General features: G+C 35.5%; 1 protein-coding gene across 1 annotated transcript; it reads left to right on the forward strand.

Annotated features, from left to right (window-relative positions):
* Positions 1 to 4,780: 4,780 nt before the first annotated feature.
* Positions 4,781 to 17,994, forward strand: LOC120777046 (protein lin-28 homolog). The gene is made up of 4 exons (XM_040108157.1): positions 4,781 to 5,012; positions 17,313 to 17,431; positions 17,531 to 17,824; positions 17,920 to 17,994. Exons 1-4 carry the CDS (start codon positions 4,781 to 4,783, stop codon positions 17,992 to 17,994), a joined length of 720 nt encoding a protein of 239 aa, XP_039964091.1.
* The last annotated feature ends 2,882 nt before the right edge of the window (positions 17,995 to 20,876 follow it).

A 20,876-nucleotide genomic window follows, 5' to 3' on the forward strand; every position in this document is an offset into this window, starting at 1 on the left:
GGACTTTACTTCTCAATTGCCAACTCAAACCGAAATAGCACCTGTTGGCAAGAGTTATTTTGCGTTGGATTTAGAGGCTGACGTTGTTGTTGGTGTTAATGCTGCTACCAAGATAAACGAAATTTAATATGAACAGCGACGTGGAAACCAAGTCTCGAGTGCGACTACTGTTTGTCTTGCCCTCGTTCATTACCAGACTCAGTGGTTTCGCTTCTTGTCCAACCTGGAGAAAGAAGAACTAACGGCGCGGTTGTTAAGGTCAATGATATCGATGTCATCGGAGATTGTAGAAGGTTGTACCTTCTCTGTTCAGATCTGCAGCTCGAATTATTTTCTCCAGGAGTATATTGAACAAGTCACACGATATGGAGCCGCCTTTTCTGAAATCTCCTGATATCGAACGGCTCAGAAAAGTCCTTCCCGATCCTGACGAAGCTTTTGGTATCGCTTAACATCAGTTTACACAGCCATATTTGTGTTGTAGGGATGCCAAATTCAGACATAACAGCATACCGGCAAATGAACAACCATTATGTTCACCTAAATTGACAGTTTGGTATGGTTTTTTGTCTACTTCTTTTGAAATGGAGCTGATGGCACCGTTACTGTCAATGGAGAACGGTATAGAATAATAACTACATTTTTCTGTTCACAAATGGACGAAGTTGATCTTGACAACATCTGATTTCAACAAGACGTGCTACACAGCAGGTGCAGCAACCGACTTATTTCAAGAAATTGTGACATATTCTCGAAAAAGTTGTGATTTAACACCATTAAACTACTTCTGGTGGGTATTTGAAGTTATTCGTCGATCTCTTCAACTGATGAAACACACTCCTGCTCAAAAGTAGTGGTCGAATTTAAAGCCAAAAACGCAATGAATACCATCGACGAAGCACCATATTCACTAGATTTGGCTCCGATGGATTTTTTCTTGTTGAGCAGACTTTGATTGCCGCTCCGTTGAACTCGTTTTCAGTTGATCGAAGTGATAAAACAAAATTCGCGGAAGAAGTTGAAGGCCATCCCGAAAAGTGCTTATGAAAAATGTTTCGAGAATGTTTTTTGTGACAATGTATGCCATATATTTATATTCGTATACATTATACATATGTATGTAGTTATATAAACTGTGGAAACTATTTAAAAGACGGGCTTATAGATATACTTTTGTACCTTGAATTGGCTGGTTAATGATTTGGAAAGTGTTTAAAGGAACTGCCGGAAGTCTCCAAATCACACCAGAATTTTACAAACTTCTATTTATAAAAATGTATGTGCATATGTATAGTATACCAATTCTTTGTGTACTTAAGTTGTCACATCTCAATGAGGAAATGATGTCGATGATTATGATGCGTAAGTTTTTCAGTTTATACCAATGACCACATTTCAAACGACTGCAAGAAAGGTGTAACTTTCCATTTCATCGCAATTAGAAAGCCCAAAGGCAGACACCATGAAAATACAAAATTACACCTTGTCTTGTTGCTTACTCAGCAAAATTCTGCGGCTGATGTCACACACCAAGCCTTCTTCACTCTCTTCCTTCCGCTCACTCTCTCTCACTCTTCTACCCTCCCTGACAGCCAACTAAATAGCTACATCAACAAACTACTGCGAGCGCGTAGACAAATTATCGTCTAGCTTAGATAAATCATAGCAAGCTAGCGTCATATAGGGGTTGACTTAGAGATGCATGCATGCCAGGCACGTTCGCAACGCCACAGCGACCTAGCCGAAAATCTATTACAAAAGAACACACACATTCGTACGAACTGGCATGTGGATTTCGCCTCGCTTCGTTGGCTGCGACGTAGATAAATGCACGCACAGCGAATTCGAGGCAAGCGAGGCAAATCCGTATGAGCGATCGCTCGCTGTAGCTGTGTGTGTGTGTGTGCTTCTGGGTGTGTGTGAGTGCGATTATGTGTCGGCAATGTTGAGCGCTGGGCGAATATCTAGCGGATAGATTACTAAAATGTTTGTGTGAGTGTTGATATATTTTGTAAGTCCATATCCGAGCTGCGTAGTTTCATAAATACAAATATCACACACACATACTTACATGCATGTATATGTACAGCGCTGTATCTGCATTCCATACATGCATTGGTGTATGTGTGACTTTGCGCTGTCGACGTCAGCAGCGGCAGCAATATCAACGCGCTCACCTTCATACCTACTACATGGCCACATGCATACTGCACACGCACACACACACACATACAAGTATTTGTGCTAATCGAAGCATAGGACGACGAGTACTTGGGACCGCATAGCTAAATGTTGATTTGGAATTCTATTTGATATTACTTGTTGTTGTTGTTTTCAAATTTCGGATACTCCACGCCGTCATTTATATGTATGTGTGCGATGACAAACAGCGTATTTGATGGCAGCAAGCACCAACACTACCACTACCAACACACACACATTTCTACAAGGCATTTTATTGGGATTTTCTAGTTTGGCATTTTCTAGTCAATCGTCAGTCGTGGAGTAAGCGTCATCATAGTTCGTCATTATTGCGTTTCGGTTTTGTTGTTGTTATTGTTATTGCTACGCTCTTTCTTTCAACATTTTTTCGGCGTTTTTTTGTTATTGTAGTGACGTTTTCGCTTGGCTTAGCTATTTAATTTGGAGTTATTTGAAATGGTTGTTGTTGCTGTTGTCGTTCTTGTTCTACCACTTGCGTATCGGAGCGCATGAAAACGGCGCGATGTTTGAATAAAAATTTTCGGGCTTCCTGGAAATCGTACAACGCGACCATGCGTCAGTTTTGAAGTGTTTGTCCGTCGTGTCGGTGTGTCGTTGAAACTAGGCGGAAACCGGATTTCTTAGTCATTGATAAAAAGAAAGAAATAGCAACAACAAACAACAAGAAACAACTATTTAATAAGTAGAGTCAGCGTAGTGGCTAAGTGGAGTGCAGACGATCACTGATTGATGAAACAAGTAAATGCCTCGAACGAAGTGACTAAAAACAAACGGATTGCAAAACAGAATATAAAATATTAGATGAAAATTAAATAATCACTTTAATTGATTGAAAATGAAATTCTAGTTCGAAAATTTAATTAGTTTAGTATTCTTGATTGTTTTTGAAGAAAAATTAAAAAAGAGTTATAAAAATAATTAAAAAAATAATAAAAGGAATTTGTAAACATTAAAACATTAAAATAAAAAACTGTCGAAGCAAACGTAAAAAAAGTATGAAAAAATATTTCGAAATTTATTAATTTTTTTGATATTTAAAAGACTGTTGCAATAATAAAAAAAATTACTAAAATACATATAAACTAAAAGTAGCTGTTTTGAAGAGCATTATAATTTATTATTTATGTTTTTTTTGCGTATTAAGAACCTAATTGAGTTAGGAATAAAAAAAATCACTTTATTTAAAATAAAAAAATTTTATATAAATAATAATAAAATATTTGTATATGAAATAATAAGGAAAAATATTAAAAAAAATAATGATAATAATTTTTCAAAAGTAAACAAACAAAATATTCGTATGTAAAACGCAAAAAAAATTTTAAATATTTTTATATAAAAAATTTATAATACTTAACTAAATTACAAAAAATAAACACTTAATCTGAATGAAAAATTATTAAAAAATAATAATAATAATTTTCTCATATTGATAAATCATAAAAATATGATATATGCCGAAATTATTTTAAAAAATATTTAAAATTACATATTTTGAAGAATAAACCAAAATATAAAAAAATCATTATAAAATACACATAAATAAAAATTTCTTTCAACTAAAAAAAAATAAATACTTTCTAAATAAATGAAAAAAGTTATATTTTAACAAAAACTAAATAAAAAAATATTTAACCTATTATTGACATAAAGATACTTAAATTTAACGTAACTTTATATGAAAAAATAATTTTATAATATTCATTAAAAAATTAAAAATAATATATGTATTTAACTAAAAAAATAACTATTGAAAAATAAAAATTAATTTCCTAAAAAATTAATTAAATTATCCTATAATCAGACATTTTTTGAAACTACCGCTAATTTTTAAAAATATTAATTTTGATAAGTAATTATATTTTAAATTAAAAATATTGAAGCTGAATTTTTTTTTAATATTTATTTTCAAAGCTTATTGTATTTTTAATATTTAAAAAACAGTTTTAACATATTTGAAGTTTATTGAAAAAATGCAAAATAAAAATATATGTATGTATAAATAAAAAGTTATATGGAAAATAATTTTATAATATCTACTTCAAGAAAAGCACAAAACAATATTTAAGTAAACAAAAACTATTGAAAAATAAGAATTAATTTTCTTAAATTTAAAGATTTTTAATTGGAAATTTTGTTATTGTCAAATGAATTAAAATAAAATTTATAATTTAATTTTCTAACATTAAGAAAATATTAAAAATATATTTTCAAGTATAAGAAAATTCAAAAATAAATATTTAAATTTCTAATATTGAAAAAGAATAATATTGAACATAATTAATAACAGCCCAGAACTCGAAAATTTTTCTATTTCAAAATAAAATTTTTTTTCAAGAAAATATTTTTTTTTTTAAACAATACTTTTTCATAATTATTCAAACAGAAAAAATAAAAAAGATTTATTTTTATCCGAAAACAACAGAAATATTTCAAAAATTAACAAAAAGAACTCTCTGTGATACGAATCTAGTCCTATGTATATGCCGTTAAATATGAGAATCCATGTGAATCCAATACAAAAACAAACGAATAAAACTTACTAAAGTACCTCAGCATGCAACAAACATCCAGCGCTACTACTATCAACAACAACACCAGCACCATTGACAATAACACCAACACAAACACCACCCATACATCGGGCAGCACAACTGCAGCTGCACCAACAAAACCAAATAATAATAATCTTAATAGACGAAGAAAGCCACAAGAAAAGATGGCACAACAACAACAACAGCATGCTGAGCAAAGCGATACGTCGCCGCCTGATGACAACAAAAACAAAGGTGAATAACATTTCTATATCAAATACAATAACACTTTTGTCTTTACTCACACTTACTTGTTATAAATGATAAAGAATGTGACGTAAAAAACAAGAACAAAAAACAGTTAATAGCTCGCCAGCGCGCTTTGTTTTTATTGGTTAGCCATTAACTGTGATTTCTTTTGGCCAATCAGCCGTAAGCAAATTCGATTTTCGCAATAATATCAATTCGTTTTTTATTGGCACGAAATTAAAGTGAGTGTGTGTATGTATGCCTACATATGACTATATGTACATATGTATGTACTATATGTAGATGTATGAAAAAATGAAGTCAAAACACTCGCAGTATTATTATAAAATTTTGCCAGCTTCAACCCTCTGCGGCGTTATTTTGATCGAACTAACATTTATGTATTAGATTGTTCGTATATAAGCAGTTCGGGTGGTTTTCCAAATCAATTGCATTTTAGGGGGTGAGGGTTGAGGGTGCTAATTGCACCACATGCAGTTTACAGTATCCACCTCCCTTGCCCATAAATGCTTATAAAAGTGCATATGGTGCACCCATGAATCCAACGATCTAATCAGCAGCTCTCTAAATAGGCCTATTAAATAAATAAAGATCCAGCATGCGTATCTAACAGCATTTTTTGACGAATTTACTAACTATTTTCCAAAGGAAAGTACAGGTCCCTTGTATTAACAGATGGAGGTTCGTTTTAATACCCGTTGAAGTTTCCGTCGGGCAGGTTGTTAACGCTTTTTGCGAATGTATTAGAGACTTCATATATAATTCTGGCACTGCATTCAGTCTTTTGAGCTCTGTAGCTGCTAGAGTTCTAAGTTGAGTTCTAGATAAGACCGGACAGAGGTGAAGACAGTATTCTAGCGTCTCTCTCTCTCTCTCTCATGCCTACATCCCTTCACTTTCTCTATTCGTCATAAGTACTTTCTCTATTCGTCATAAGTAGTGCCCATAGAGCTCACAGTTAGTTATGATCTGTGACTAGGCCAACAATCGTCTTGTAGCATTTTCCAGACTGTGTGAGTACAGGCTTTTTTTCTTTTGTTCCCTTACACATGATCTTGGTTATCCTTCATATCTTTTAGGCATTCAATCTCACCCTGATCCGTCTATCAGCCGTTTCCGAAACATCATTGTATACCGTTTGTAGCGACTTGCGTATTTTCTGAACCGTTCAGTAGTCAAACGAATAGCTCTTTTGGCAATCTCATCGGCTTTTTCGTTTCCCGTAATGCCCTTGTGTTCTTAAACATAGTATATATGCAGCAAGTTTACGACAGTGACTATATCCACTATCTCCTTGCTAAGGACATTCTTTGACAAATGCGATGCAAGACTATCGCCCTATGCACGTATATATTGAGGTTTTTAAGTCGTTTCTTAGGTTATAGTTGAAAGGGTGACCTAAGATCTAGCTCCGCGCAGTAGATCCAAGCGTACACTTCAACAGCCATTTTTTCATCTGTCCGTGTAGATGTTGAAAGTTTTACTGGTGGGACGCATGCCTCTGTCCATCTATTTTCTTTTAGCGTAATTTGTAATCATATCCGCTAGATAAAGCGTTCGGAAGAGATGCTTATTCACTGACCCCCATTTTTATCAAGGTCTTCTACATTGTTTTCATGTCTAGATCAAGTTTTTTTGCAAATTACATTATTCTTTTGCATATACTCAGTAAAGGAATCAATATCAAATCATCTCCGCCTCCAAATTTATCTGACAATCAAGGATGTTTAAAGCAATCTCAAGATAATAGTCCACGTAACCGAGGGACCTGACCTAGAAAAGCTGAATTAAGCCAAAATTCAACTTGCTTTAACCTATTAATACCGAATCAGTTCAATATGTCAATGAGTACAAGAAAAAAACGTTTAATTCGGCTGCTTCAAAACTAGAATACCATTGACAGGTGAATTTCTTTGAAGCTTATATAGCAAACTCAGTCAGTTTGTTAGGAGCCGTAGCAGTGCTTTGGATAGCATATCGTGTCAAATAAAAAAGTTTTCCATAAAAGAGATGCATTTTGATGATAGCTTTATCCTATAGTAATGTATTTCAATAACAAATGGCTTGCTTCTTAGGGAGAAAGTACGTATACAAATTTCAACGTCGATATCTCAAAATCTGAGAGACTAATTTGCTTATATAAAGACGAACAGATCTCTAATGTTCTCTTCTGACAAGCTGGCCGAAAAGATACGGCGACTAACAGAAGATTTCTGGACCAAAGCATACTCTTGTAGAACCCCCAGAGATGATATAGTTATTGATGCACAGAGCATAGTGAAATTATAAAGGGAACGCTTCTCCAATCTGTCCAATGGCAGTGAAAGCAGACCACCTGAAGACGGAGAACCCAATTGTCCGACCATGAAGAAGTTCGAATAACAAGTACCCGTCTGAAGAAGGGTGACGATGGTTTGCCAGCCGAGCTACTCAAATGCATCGGCGAAGAATTGATACGGAGCACTTATAAGCTTTTTTTAGTGTGCTCTGTCCAATGCACAAAACGGAAGAGCCCACAATATGCATCAACTAGGTGCGGGCCTTTCGATTCCAAACGAGGTTTCAAAGAAGACGACTCCCTACGGTGTGCTTTCTTCAATCTTCTGCTGGAGAAAGTAATTTGAGATGCAGAGTTTAACCGAGTAGGTAAATTCTTCTTTAAGAGTATACAGCTGCTGGCGGACGCCGATGATATAAGTATCACTGACCTCAACATCCGCGCTGTTAGTTCTGCTTTCTCCAGGCTGAATAAGGAAGTGAAGCAAATCGGTCTGGTAACGTGGACAGGATGAAATATATCCTGTCATCAAACAAACAGTCGTCGCACTCGCGACTGGGCTACCACGTCACTGTTAACAGTCATAACTTCGAAGTCGTAGATAATTTCGTTTATCTTGAAACCAGCATTAACACCAACAACAATGTCAGACTCGAAATCCAACGCAGAATAGCTCCTGCCAACACGTGCTACTTGGGACTGAGTAGGCTATTGAGAAGTAAAGCCCTCTCTCGACGAACAAAAACCAAACTTTATAAGTCACTCATTATTCCCGTCCTGCTATATGGTGCAGAGGCATGTACTGAGGCATGACTAAAATATTTTCTCTCACTTTCAACAGCAGATCGTCTTAAGAAATGTCGAAATGGCTAAAAGAGTTTACGCTTCCATAATTAAAGCGGTTGCATACATAATGAGAGTGAATTCATACGAATGAGGAATACCCACATATATACATAGATACGCGTAACGTCAAAGTTACCAGCGGCAAAAAAAAAAAAACAAATTAAAACTTATATTTATGTAAATTTACATTACAGAAGGATTTACAGCAGATGCACTGTGAGCAGCCAACCGGTTTCATGCTCTCAAGGATATATGTAAGGATATATGAATGTATGCAAGGATATTTGTAAGGACATAAATATGTATGTATGTATATATGCATGTTTAGGAGAATATGAAGTTGGCAGACAATTCAGGTTTCTTGTAAGATTTCCAGTTGTATGGGAAAGGAAAGTGAGTTAGCAGAATTGTTAGACTAATTTAAATGTATGTTTGTATGTGTATGGGAAATACTAAAGTTTTTGGCGATTGTATAGCAATGGAATGCTTAAAGTAATGTAAAGTGATATCTTCACCACAGAATTCAAAATAAATATAGCGATGAATTGCTTATAATTAACTGCTGAGCAAGCAAAAAGTAAGCGTTGCCATGGCGGATATAAATGTAAAAGGAAATGAAGAAAACATAAATGATTGCAACACGCGCTGAGAAATTCGTTATCCTTTAAATATTTATATGACTATATGTTTGTAGTACGTACTTAAAGGACACATATATGTATATATATACATACATACACATGCAGTCAAATATTCACAGCGAAAGAAGTGCGTAGCTGCGTGTATATTAAATGACTGCTGACAATTATGAAATTGAGGCAGCGCGAAGGAGTGGGAAATTGCCAGACTTGGATATGAATAACACAGAAAAATATTCAACGCTAATTTCGGCTACACCGTAGCTATAATACCCTTCACAGGTGCATTTGTTGAAGCATAAAAACTAAGAAAAAATTTTTTATCATAATTTTGAAAGGTCAAATTGTATGGGAGCTATATGCTATAGTGGTCCGATTTATACAATATGCTCAGAGATTATAGGGTTGTCTTGGAAATAATAGCTGGTATAAAAGTTTGTGAAGATATCTCGTCAAATAATCAAGTTTTTCTTGCAAGGACTTGTTTTTGAACCGTCAGTTTGTATGGCAGCTATATGCTATAATGATCCGATATCGGCGATTTCGACACTTGAACAGCCCCTTGAGACAAAAAGAATGTATGCAAAATTTCAGATCGATATCTCAAATACTGAACGACTTAATAAGCCCTGTTCGGTGTATAAAAATACTAGATTTTGTATGGCAGCTATATGTTACAGTTGTCTGATCTGAACAATTTCATTGAATATTTTAGCGATGACTTTGATAATAATCCGGGTCACATTTTGTGAAGATATCTTGCCAAACAAAAAAGTTTTCCATGCAACGGCTTGATTATGAACGGTCAGTTTATATGGCAGCTATATCGTTAAGTTGTCCGATCTGAAAATTTTTTTCGGAAGTTGTGGTATTGCTGTGGATAATAACAAATACATAAATACAATACAGATATCTTATCAAATAAAAATTTTTTTCATACAAAGACTTGATTTTGGGCTGCCAGTTTGTATGACAGCTATATGCTATAGTGATCCGATATCGGCGATTTCGACACTTGAGTAGTCTTTTGAAGCTAAAAGCATGTATGCAAAATTTCGGAACGATATCTCAGAAACTGAGCTACTTTATATGCCATATTGAGGGTATAACAAACTGAGAAGAATGAAGAATCCAATAAGCATTCACGTAAACCGAACGCAAAAGCGTGTGAATACTTCATTTTACAATTGAATTGTAGCACCACAACAAAAGCAAAACAACAAGAACAAAAATAAAATTCCCATATTTGAATGACCCTTTTAAAAAGTATGGGTACTTGTGGTGTGTGATTATTTTTAAGTCAGAAAGAAATAAGGCGCCCAAATTGTGGAGTCGTTCACCCGCCCTTTATGTGGGTTAGTAGATAAGATAGGGATAACAAAATACAAACAAACAAACATGCACATATGCATATGAAAATACAGGCATACATGTGTACAAAAACACATACATATAAGCACACATACATACCTATATATTTATAAAAGAAATTCACATAAATATATTTATAGGTTTTCCCTCAATGAATGTCATTTGAAATAACTATGTCGGTGGGTATGTGTATTAGTATGTCCGTCTGTATGTTTGGACAGCTATTTTTATACTTCAACTTTGAAATATGATATTTACCGTACAAAGCAAGCAAAAATATGTCCGAATAATGTATGTGGCTTGTCCAAAGTTTTCATTCATAAAAATTAGTATTTATTGTGCTCGTATATGCTTGTATACACATACATACATATATATACATATGTACAATATACACTTAAACAAATAGCATACAACGCACTAACAGATAGCAGATTGATTGTGCTGATATGAGAATATGTACGGACTCTAGCTTTTGTCACAAACATAAAAAATATTATATTACGCATAATTCGAAAAAGTTAATGAAGGGCAGTAAATACACCCTTGGGATTTCGAAATTTACATATAAAAAACTAGAAATGTTTCGTTTCCTTGGAGTTAACAGTCTTATATGTTCTGATGAAGGATCCAACTAAGCTCCAAATATTAGTTTCGGGATTATGTTATAGTGGTTGCGTATAGTTTTTGTAGAAACTGTATAAATACCAAGAAAGTTCGCGTTCTGCTGCGGTTCCAAAAAACATCATCTATCTGTAGAACTTTTTATAAAAATATTAGCGGATTACTGTATTTCGTTTTTATCCTTCTATCACGTTTAATTCATGGGCTTTTTACTTAGTTTTCCTTATCTTATTTTGTAGCTTATTCCATCAATATTTAGAACACTATATGTGTATCTACTACATAACAAATGACCAAATTTCATTCAGACATATACATACTTTCATAATTTTAATATAAATCTTAATGAACGCCTTCAAAACTGGCTGAGGAAATGAGAGCATGCCAATGGTTAATCCAATTTCCATACGCTTGTTAGCCTCGGCTGAGAAGGCCTTCACTGCCTTCAAAGAACTTTATTTTTCTTTCGGTTTCAGCTCATTTTTGTATCACCATTTACTAGATTGTTGTACACTTTCGACGTCATACTCGTAAACTACGTAGTATATAGAGATTTCCTCAGCTACGTTGTCAAGCATCTGTTTTGCAATCTCTACTTAACGTTAGCTTTGCAAACGATTCAAGTATACCTACTCGTATTGGTACAAGTCTAGTATTAATCTGCTTCATACCCAAAACATTAACCAAAATATGTTGAGTCGATTCATGAGCGATTTTGAGATTCTGTGCTATATCTTTGATGTCTACACCATGATTCTTAAGCTCTGTTTCTTTTAATTTATCGATGTTATATATTAATGGAGATCAAACTTCCCACGAACACAAAAAAAAATTGTATACCAATCTAGAAAAAATATTATATCAGTTCGATTATGATCAAATGATATTTCGTTTTAAAGAAGAATTATTTTTATATGAATCTATAAAAGTACTAAAGTAGGAAACACAATACAAAAGTGTTAAGTATCTTAAAAGGATCATCCCCGATGTTTCTACAAATGGAATTCGACTAAGCAAACAAAAATAGGAACTTACTTCTGAAACTTACCGAGCCCTTGGCGGGATAAAATCCGGGTTAATTCCGTGAGGTACAAGTAGAACCTGTTGTTGTAGGAATTAGCGAGTGTATGATATATATCCTTCACATCAAACACCCCTATCCCCAAATTATTTGAACCTTACCATTCCAATAGGGACTAGATTTTGGATCCCATATTTTTCATATATTGAACTTCTTCCCAGAACAGATTAGATTTATTTATATAACTTTCATTTATTTTATATAAACATAGATTTTTGACGTTTCTCTCAAATAGTTTTATGTGCTATAATAGCAAACTAAGGTCTAATTGTGGAACTGACAACAATTTGTTTTGACATCAGAAATTCTCATTTTTGATCTTCCAGCGTTACTTCATGGATAGTCATTTCATTAATGAAGCCATTTTTGGTTTTTATGACATATTATATAAGGAAACACAAGTACTAAAGCAGTTTAGACTGTCCGAAGGACTTAGATGCGAAGATATTCGTGATCAGAAGCTTAGAGTTCTCAAGATTTCTTTGAATAACTTTTGGTGGTTTTCACAGTAAGATCAAATACATGAGTGAATCATAAAATCCTGAAACTGTAGGCCTGTTCTGAGTCAAGATCATTACTCTGCCCAATATTTACGAAGAATTCTCTAAAAAATTAATAGTCACGGTTTTAAATATGTATTATATATTATGTTAATAATTTCTAAAAATCATATAATGCTTAGGTTAGTCTAGTAGGCCAATGAGCCACGCATAGACCAGTTTTGGTCCTTTGCGATGCGAGACAAAGTTCAATTACTGGCTACATGAACAGTAGCCAACCTATAGGATGCCTGCGCCTCACGCGAATTTTAACAGACTTTGTAGCCTTACTGTCGATGCCTCTTTCATTGTATCGTACCATCAGTAACCCAAATGCTTACAGCATTTTTGGTCTTGCCAATGCAGAACAAGTGCATAAGAGATGCTTCATTGTTTCCCTGGTACCTTGTTTAAAACATTTCCAACAGCCTTCTCAATCTGTTACCCTTATTCTGCGAGCGTATGTCTCCACCAGACGATAACCAGTTAGTATTCCGATTGATTGCTGCTTGGCTGTCTTGGCGAATTAGAGGCCAGCTTTGAAGCTTTCGCAATAGCAAAGATCTCAGCTTGAAATATACTGCAGTGGCTCGAAAGCTTAAAAGGCTGCTTATGCCTAACTGTGGACAGTATATCCCCGCACCAACTCTAACCACCATTTCCGAGCCATCCGTATAAATGTTTAGAGTGTTGCACGTAGCTAACTTACCTTTACGCCAACTATTTTTTTCTCTGTATACTTTGGACCTTATTTTCCATTTGAAAAGTGGGACAAGGTAGTCGGTGATTTTCAAACCGCCATTACTTATCGAGCAACTATCGAGCTATGCCCGAAGGTTTTATATTCTCCTTCAGCCAGTAGTTATTCTGCAGATTTTCTGTGCTATTTTGAGCGAAGAGGTCTATAGTTGGCAGGTTTAGTGCCAGTTCAAGAGCCGCCGTTGGAGTTGTTCTTAAAACTTCCGTACGCCTCTGCACCGTAGAGCAGAATTGGTATTACAGTAGCTGTGTAGCACCAGTTCAAGAAAGAGGTAGAGAGCAGTTTGCTGTTCAAGAGTACCCTAGACCACGCGCTTAACTTAGCCAAGAAGCTACGGAACCAAAATCAGTGTTCTGTTTTCTCACTATACTTATTTAAAAAAGTATTTATTAACTGGTAAATCAAAACTTGAGAGAAATATTTATCTGTAAACAAGAGATTGCTTCTTTATTGCCTTTTCGACACACGGTTGAGTTTTCGGGAGTGATTATGGGTTCGCATATGTATTTTTCAACGGTCATTTCAGTATTGGTATCGCAAACTGGAAAAATATTTTCACAAAATATTGCTTTAAAAAGTTGCAATATATACTATATTATAGGTTCATAAAATCGTCTATAAGAACTCTTCGTCTCTTTCTCAATCCTAAATTTCTCTTCTCATCCAAAGCTCTCTCTCTTCAGTGTTCTATCATTACAAAAGACCATATTGTTCCCATATAACTACAACCTATACTGATTTATTATGTGTTAGCTAATATGAGGATGGTTCATATCTTTCAATCATAATCTTGAAAAACTAGTCTGCTTACCAACAACAAATAAGCAAAGCGAAATTAATATATCCACTTTTTAAAGCTGTAAGAAAATGTATAAGTAACAGCTTTATATCATTTATGTAGAGCATTTCTAATGCGGCAGCTATCTATTTGCCCTATTTCCACCCTTTCGAAAGCGTTTGTTGCCTTCAAACCGGTTGACAGCTGAAAACACGCTCTTGATATGTAAAATCAAAGCTTACGAATCCAAAACATTTCCCTAACTAAACCAAAGCAACTGAAATGCCAAACATTCTCTCCGCTTTATGTGAATATGGAATGTTGCAAGACGAAGTAAACAGCAGCAAGGATTCTTTCTACTTGCTAAACGTGTTCTATACAACGAGTAATGTCAGTTAGATCAATGCTGAAATGTCAGGTAGCCGACAATGGAATAACAAAGGTGAAAAATGTGCAAGGATAGCACTCGTCTTGGTCCACGCACACAAATAGGCAAACATGCAGCGCCTTTGGCATATTTCATTTCTCATTATTGTTGTTATTGTTGTCATATACAGTGCATACTTATATCTACATAATAGGATACTCATCTACCTGTATTGTAGCTCCTTGTTTGACGAAATATAATTACAAATTTTTTCCATTATAGTTTTAATTATTCTACAGTTTTGTTTTGCTAATGCGTTTTGGATATATACATATCTCCAGATACATATCTATAAACTTATATGGGTATTACAAGTATATCTATTCTTTGTAGCAGAGTTGTTAGCTAAAGGAAAATTAATCTAAGAAATCATACTTGGATATGTAAGATATAAAAAGCCTTAACTGAGAGAGTAATGAATTGAAGAAGCAACTGGTATAAATTGAAAGTAGTGGTGTAATTAACTGGAGAAGGATAGAGAAATAGTCTTTGACTTTAAGGGAATATCTAAACTCTGTCCAAAATTGGATTCTACTTCTTCTTCTTTATTGGCGAAGACATCACTTAGAGCCAAGTTTACAATAGCTCATCAGTCGTTCTTCCTTTTCAATGTTTGGCGCCAATTGAAGATTCCAAGTATAGCCAGGCCTTCTCCACCTGGGCTTTCCAACAAAGTGGAGGTCTTCTTCTACTTCACCCAGCGGTTACTGCGTCGAACACTCTCAGAGCTAGAGTGTTTTCGTTCATAGGACGACTTGATCTAGCCAGCGCAGCCGCTGTCTCTTAATTCGCTGAACTATGTCAATGTCGTCGAATATCTCGTGCAGCTGTTCGTACCGCCGACTACGGTATACGCCGTTGCCAATGCGCAAAGACCTATAAATCTTCCGCAGAACCTTTCTCTCGAAAGCTCGTAACGCCGAAACATCAAATTTTGTCATCGTCCATGCCTCTACACCATATAGCAGGATGAGGATGATGAGTGATTGTCCGTCTGGCATAAGCCGGGCAATATAAGAGTAATAAAGCAATTGTACCCCGTCTTCCCTGAAAAATTTACTTTGATGAAGACGGGGGTCAGTCAGTTGGAAGGGCCTCTTACGGTTCACTTTGGACGAGAAGGATCTCGCAGTGGCACAAGTTCTTGTTAGCCAGCGCTTGTCAAACTCACTGGAAGTTAATAAGTCCAGCACTAGAACGCAAGAGGTCATCGAAAAATCGACTTCCAATCCGATGAGATTCATTTAAGGGTGTCCTCTCTAGCAAGCTCATAGTTATCGGCGACAGACCCGGCAAACAATATTGATGCTAATGCCAATGAGGTCATACTCTCTTTGACTAGCTTTTAGTGCCCAATCAACGAGCTCAAAGGCAGTAGTGCCGCTCGGCTATCGGAATGAAGTGCACACCTCTTTTAAGGAAGCTGCAATTCGAAGCAGTACATCTACCGCCGCCTTGTTGACAGCCACCTCTGCCTAAACGACGCTATAGGGGTCTGACAGTCTGAAGCTAGAATTGATGAAGAGTTCAATACAGAAGGCTCCACCAACAATCTACCGTACCTCTTAACTTCGATCCATCTTTGAAAAACCTCACAGCATTTCTTCCTTCACGGCTTCGCTTCGACTACATATCCCTCGTAGGTTTGTGAGCAGAGAATGAACTACCAGGACATGATTCCGCGATGCAGGGATCTAGATTGTATTGAGTGCAATCGAAGTACTTGTAGTGTAGAATTAAAGTATGTCCATGCTTACCTAAGTCTGACAGGTGCCCTCGCCGCTAAGCAACTATTAATTTACTTCAAAAAATAAAAAAACCTAAATTGGATCATTTCAACTATGCTTAATAAATCAATGGTACTGCTACAAAAGAGACCATAGTTCACTACCCAACGCCGGTATAAATTCCCAGTATCAGTCTTCATAAGCTCTTCCTAGCAAACAAAAGATTTTATCCCTGAAGACGAACCAATTATGATGAATATCAGAGTCGGTAAATATTTATGGCTGGTCGGAAAGCTCATAAGACCCTTGACAGCTCCTCCTCAGAAACTATTTTGGTCTTGTCTATAGATAACAGTAATCCGCCGGCCTTCGGCTGCTCTGCAGCTATTGAATATTTGTTTGGAAGAAAACTAATTACTCTCATAAAGTAGACTTCTTCCTTCTGAGATGAATTGAGTTATCACTGAATCATTAGAAAATAATATGAAAGATACTTATCTCCGATCTCGGAGATATTTCAGCAAGTTCTGAAATTGAATTGAAGGCCCTTGGATCCATGTTTCCAAATGGGGATCACATCACTTCGCTAGTACTCAGCAGAATATTAGACTTAATCAACATCTCCAGCATTTAGTTGAGTCTTTGTGATTTAGGAGAAAGTACAATACTCGTACAAGTAGATCTAAGGTCGCGGCGCATTCCTCATTTATCAATCTAAGTTCTGAAATGCGAATAATGATCCTGAGGTCAACTTCGAGATCCTATTTTATAAAGAAATATTGGATAATTGAACAATATCATGTTGATGACTCGACTTTTCAATTATGTGTGAAGGCACTGTAATCAAGCCTTCTCATTAAATATGTCAATTCTAGGACTGAATTGTTTATAACAAATAGATGACTGACTTTCTAAAATCATTGGATAATGGCTCTAAGGATAAGTATTCCAATTTTTTCCTAGATTGTTCCAACTTTTTGAGAAGTTTCTCCGGATTATATGATCTAATTATAAAACAGTTTGTTTGATATTAAGGATCGTTAAAGTTCTAAATCATTCTTTCCAAACCCGAAAAGTGTTTGACGCCAGAATTAAAGGATCTTTAATCTCAATAAAGACCACCTAAAAGACTACTTTTCTAGCAATTAATTTAACTATTAAAGTAATTTTTCTGCATATACATATTTTAGAGCATTGTTTTACATTTATCTTTCAGATTCCAAACTGATAGAAACGGGTTGTGCGCGTTTTGGCAAGTGCAAGTGGTTTAATGTGGCCAAGGGGTGGGGCTTCATAACACCACACGATGGCGGACAGGAAGTGTTTGTGCATCAGGTAAATTATCTCAATACCCCCACGCTTCCACACATTTCTCTTTCAATGCCATTTCTTTTCATTACCATTTACATTACGACTCTTCGTCAACTGTCACAGAGTGTCATACAAATGTCCGGCTTTCGGTCGCTGGGCGAGCAAGAGGAAGTGGAATTCGAGTGTCAACTAACCGAGCGCGGCCTGGAGGCGACACGTGTGAGCGGCAGCAAAGGACTCGACTGCACGGGCAGCACCTTCCGACCGCGCACGAAAAAGCGACGACGCGTACGCTGCTATAATTGCGGTAAATTTGCTAATCACATTGCCTCGATGTGCCCGCAGGAACCGCAACCCAAGCGCTGTCATATATGCAAATCCGAAGCGCATTTCTTTGCCGATTGTCCGATGCGGCAGGTGAGTGGAACGACGAGAGAGAAAATGCATTTAAAACAACAACAAAAACGTATTTTAATTAAATTTCTTCCCCCTCCCACCGGTCATTTGTAAAGGAATCAACTGCGCACGTTGAGTCAGCGCCAATATCTAATGACGATAAGAGCCAGTGCGAGGATGCAGCCACGTGAGAGTGACAGATGGGCAGTGGCCGTGGAAATGCAATAGAAGGACAAAGAATTACCTCAACATTTCTCCGTTTAAGTTGCTCGCCATTGCAGTGCGCTTTAATTTACCACCATTCGCCGCCATTTTGAAGTATTTGCTTGGACCAATTGAACGGCTCCTTGGCTGAAGAATGCTTAGTACAAACTTGAAGAACTACTACATTTTTACACATACATATACATATGCATATATATGTATATATAAATTAAGTGAACATTAAAGCTTAGTTCAAAAGACATTTTTATGCAAAAAATTATAAAATGATTATTTATTTTAAGTATCCTTCAGGTATAATATACTATAAATTACTATCGACCTAGTTTTTTCTTTAGTGTAAACGCATATATTATATAAGATTTACTTAAGCTCAAAGTAGCAAGCATTTGCATGCAATTAAATGTACAATCACAATGCCATTTTGAAGAGTACTTAGATTCTAGAGAAAACTGTACAACCTACTACCTCGAAAATACATGCTGAATTACATAATGTATGTATGTAGTTGTAAGTATATATTTACAAAAAAAAATATTTTTATAATAAATTTTATGGTACAAAGCATAACGGTAAAATGTTTTAACGGTACTTACGATATTTAGTCCTGCCATAAATTCTGTTACGAAGTTTAAAATGCATAGAGCGAAGACAAATTAAGAAATTTTTGCTGTTGAAGAAGTTTTAAAATTACACAATTTATGAAAAAACCTTCCCAAGCCACTAAAAGTGTTATTCCAAGGGTTGAAGTTGGTCAAGCTCTTTTCTGTAATAGTTTGGTGAGGGGTCGCCTGTAAATGCGTTTAATTTTTACAAGGGCCTGAACTTGTAACAGAACTTATGGCACGACTAAGTATATGCAGAGTTATTGCAATCATCTTGGAATTGAACTTACGGTATATTATAATTACAATACTCGTCAGCTGACTGATCACTGATCAAGATATCAGTACTTCTATGATCACATGTTTACTAAATAATTGGTTATTTCGTCACGTTTATAATCTGATCTCCAACTAATGTCAGCAAATTTATCACGTGATCACTACCAACACATCATATAATCATAATCGGGTTTATTATGTGATCACTATATTGACTTATTGGGGTATCATCCGATAATAACATGATTGTGCATTTAATGATAATCTTGTTGATCATGTGATCTCTAACTAATTCATCAGGTAATTTATAATAATATGTATGATGGAGCATATGATTAGCAAATAATTGATCATTTCATCATAGTCAAGTTGATCTCATGACCATGACCATCATCATATGATCACTACCTAATTGGTCATACATATATTCAAAACTTGATATATGATATGATTGGTCATGTGATCACTAAATGTTAAACATATTAGAACAAACTAATTGATCATGTGATTATGAAATGATTTGTAATCTAATCATAATCTGTTTCATCATGTGATCACAAATTAATCATGCGATCACCACCAAAATCGTAATGAATGATATCTCAGTTGAATATGTGATGAGTACCTATCTGAGCAAGTAATCATAACATATGACCGAAAATATGATCACTATCTCATGGGATCATCAACACCAATGTCAATGAAGTCTCCAATTTAAATTTATGAAAGTAATATATGAATACTGTGGGCAATAGAAAGAAAGACTTGTTAATTTGACACAGTGATATCTCAGCCAAATGTCACATGGACCATTAAGAGTTAGAGAACTTCCAGGCATCGTTGGAATATCGGAAGGATCAGTGAAAACCATGTTGATTCATTTGACCCCAAGAAAAGTGAAAGCACGATTGGTTCCAAAATCACACAATTTTTTCTAAAAACAGCATCGTCATTAATAGGTCGTAGTCAACTGGTTCGTGGGCCGGATTATAAGATTAATAAAAAAGTGCTTCCTAAATAGTTAGACAAGTCCTTGTTGATGTATGTTACCAGACATTGTCCTGATAGAACTCAATTCCTCTCGCTACTTTCCAAAGCTTCCCGCTTCCGAGCGATTGCTTCCTTCAGACCGTCGAGGCGAGCAGCTCATATGTGTATTAAATGATTTTCTTACCTATCTCACCGTACCTTAGAAAAACCTTCCTAACCGTTAATTCCGGCTTGGCCACCAATTGTGTCGGCTTACCGCAAGTCGGCGTACAATACTTTTTGCTTGACGTTATCGTATGTGACCCAGTTTTTGACGAGTTTACCGAATTCACAGATCGAAATTGGTCTTATCGAGTTTTTGTTTTTGGAGTAAACTCGCCTGATACCCATAATCGTATAACGAGCATCGAGCTGAGAGCTTTAGTACAAAATCTTTCTAACTCCACATAGCAAAACACAATCGGAGCTTTACAACGTGAGATACAGACTACTAAAATCATCTATTCTAAAAACAACAGCTTTTCTATTACTGGACCTAATACGTGGTAGAAAAAGTTTCAATTCATAAGGGTGAGTATTTTGGTTGTGTGAGACCCGAAGCTTTTATCTGACGGAATTTGAAAATAATTTACAAAATCGAAAACTGTTGTTGTTGTAGCGGCAGAATTCCGTGGAGTTGACAGTCTTTGGCCGGATAAAAATCCGGGTCCTTTTCGTTTACGTAGACCCGACTGCCGTGGGAACGGACTCTCAGAGTCTGGACAACGACTTTGGAGCAATACTATTCACAAATCGATTTTCTAAATCATGTTTACTGAAGAAATAAACGGAGAAATTTGTTTTGAATAACAGTTACCTTACCAAGCTTAACATTTTCCAAATAATTTTCTTTTTCAATTGAAATCTTTTAAAATATACCGTTATGATTTGCCTAGCGGAAAATATATTTCCAAATAAACACTTTTACCACAATAGCA

This window comes from Bactrocera tryoni, chromosome 5, assembly GCF_016617805.1.
Source record: "Bactrocera tryoni isolate S06 chromosome 5, CSIRO_BtryS06_freeze2, whole genome shotgun sequence".
In the NCBI taxonomy this organism is placed as follows: domain Eukaryota; kingdom Metazoa; phylum Arthropoda; class Insecta; order Diptera; family Tephritidae; genus Bactrocera; species Bactrocera tryoni.

Excerpts from the sequence above, each read along its gene's own strand:
- LOC120777046 (XM_040108157.1), top strand. The coding sequence starts at position 4,781 with ATGCAACAAACATCCAGCGCTACTACTATCAACAACAACACCAGCACC. Across the intron at positions 5,013-17,312 it reads TGATGACAACAAAAACAAAG|ATTCCAAACTGATAGAAACG; the intron begins GTGAATAACATT and ends TTTATCTTTCAG. Across the intron at positions 17,825-17,919 it reads CCGATTGTCCGATGCGGCAG|GAATCAACTGCGCACGTTGA; the intron begins GTGAGTGGAACG and ends TCATTTGTAAAG.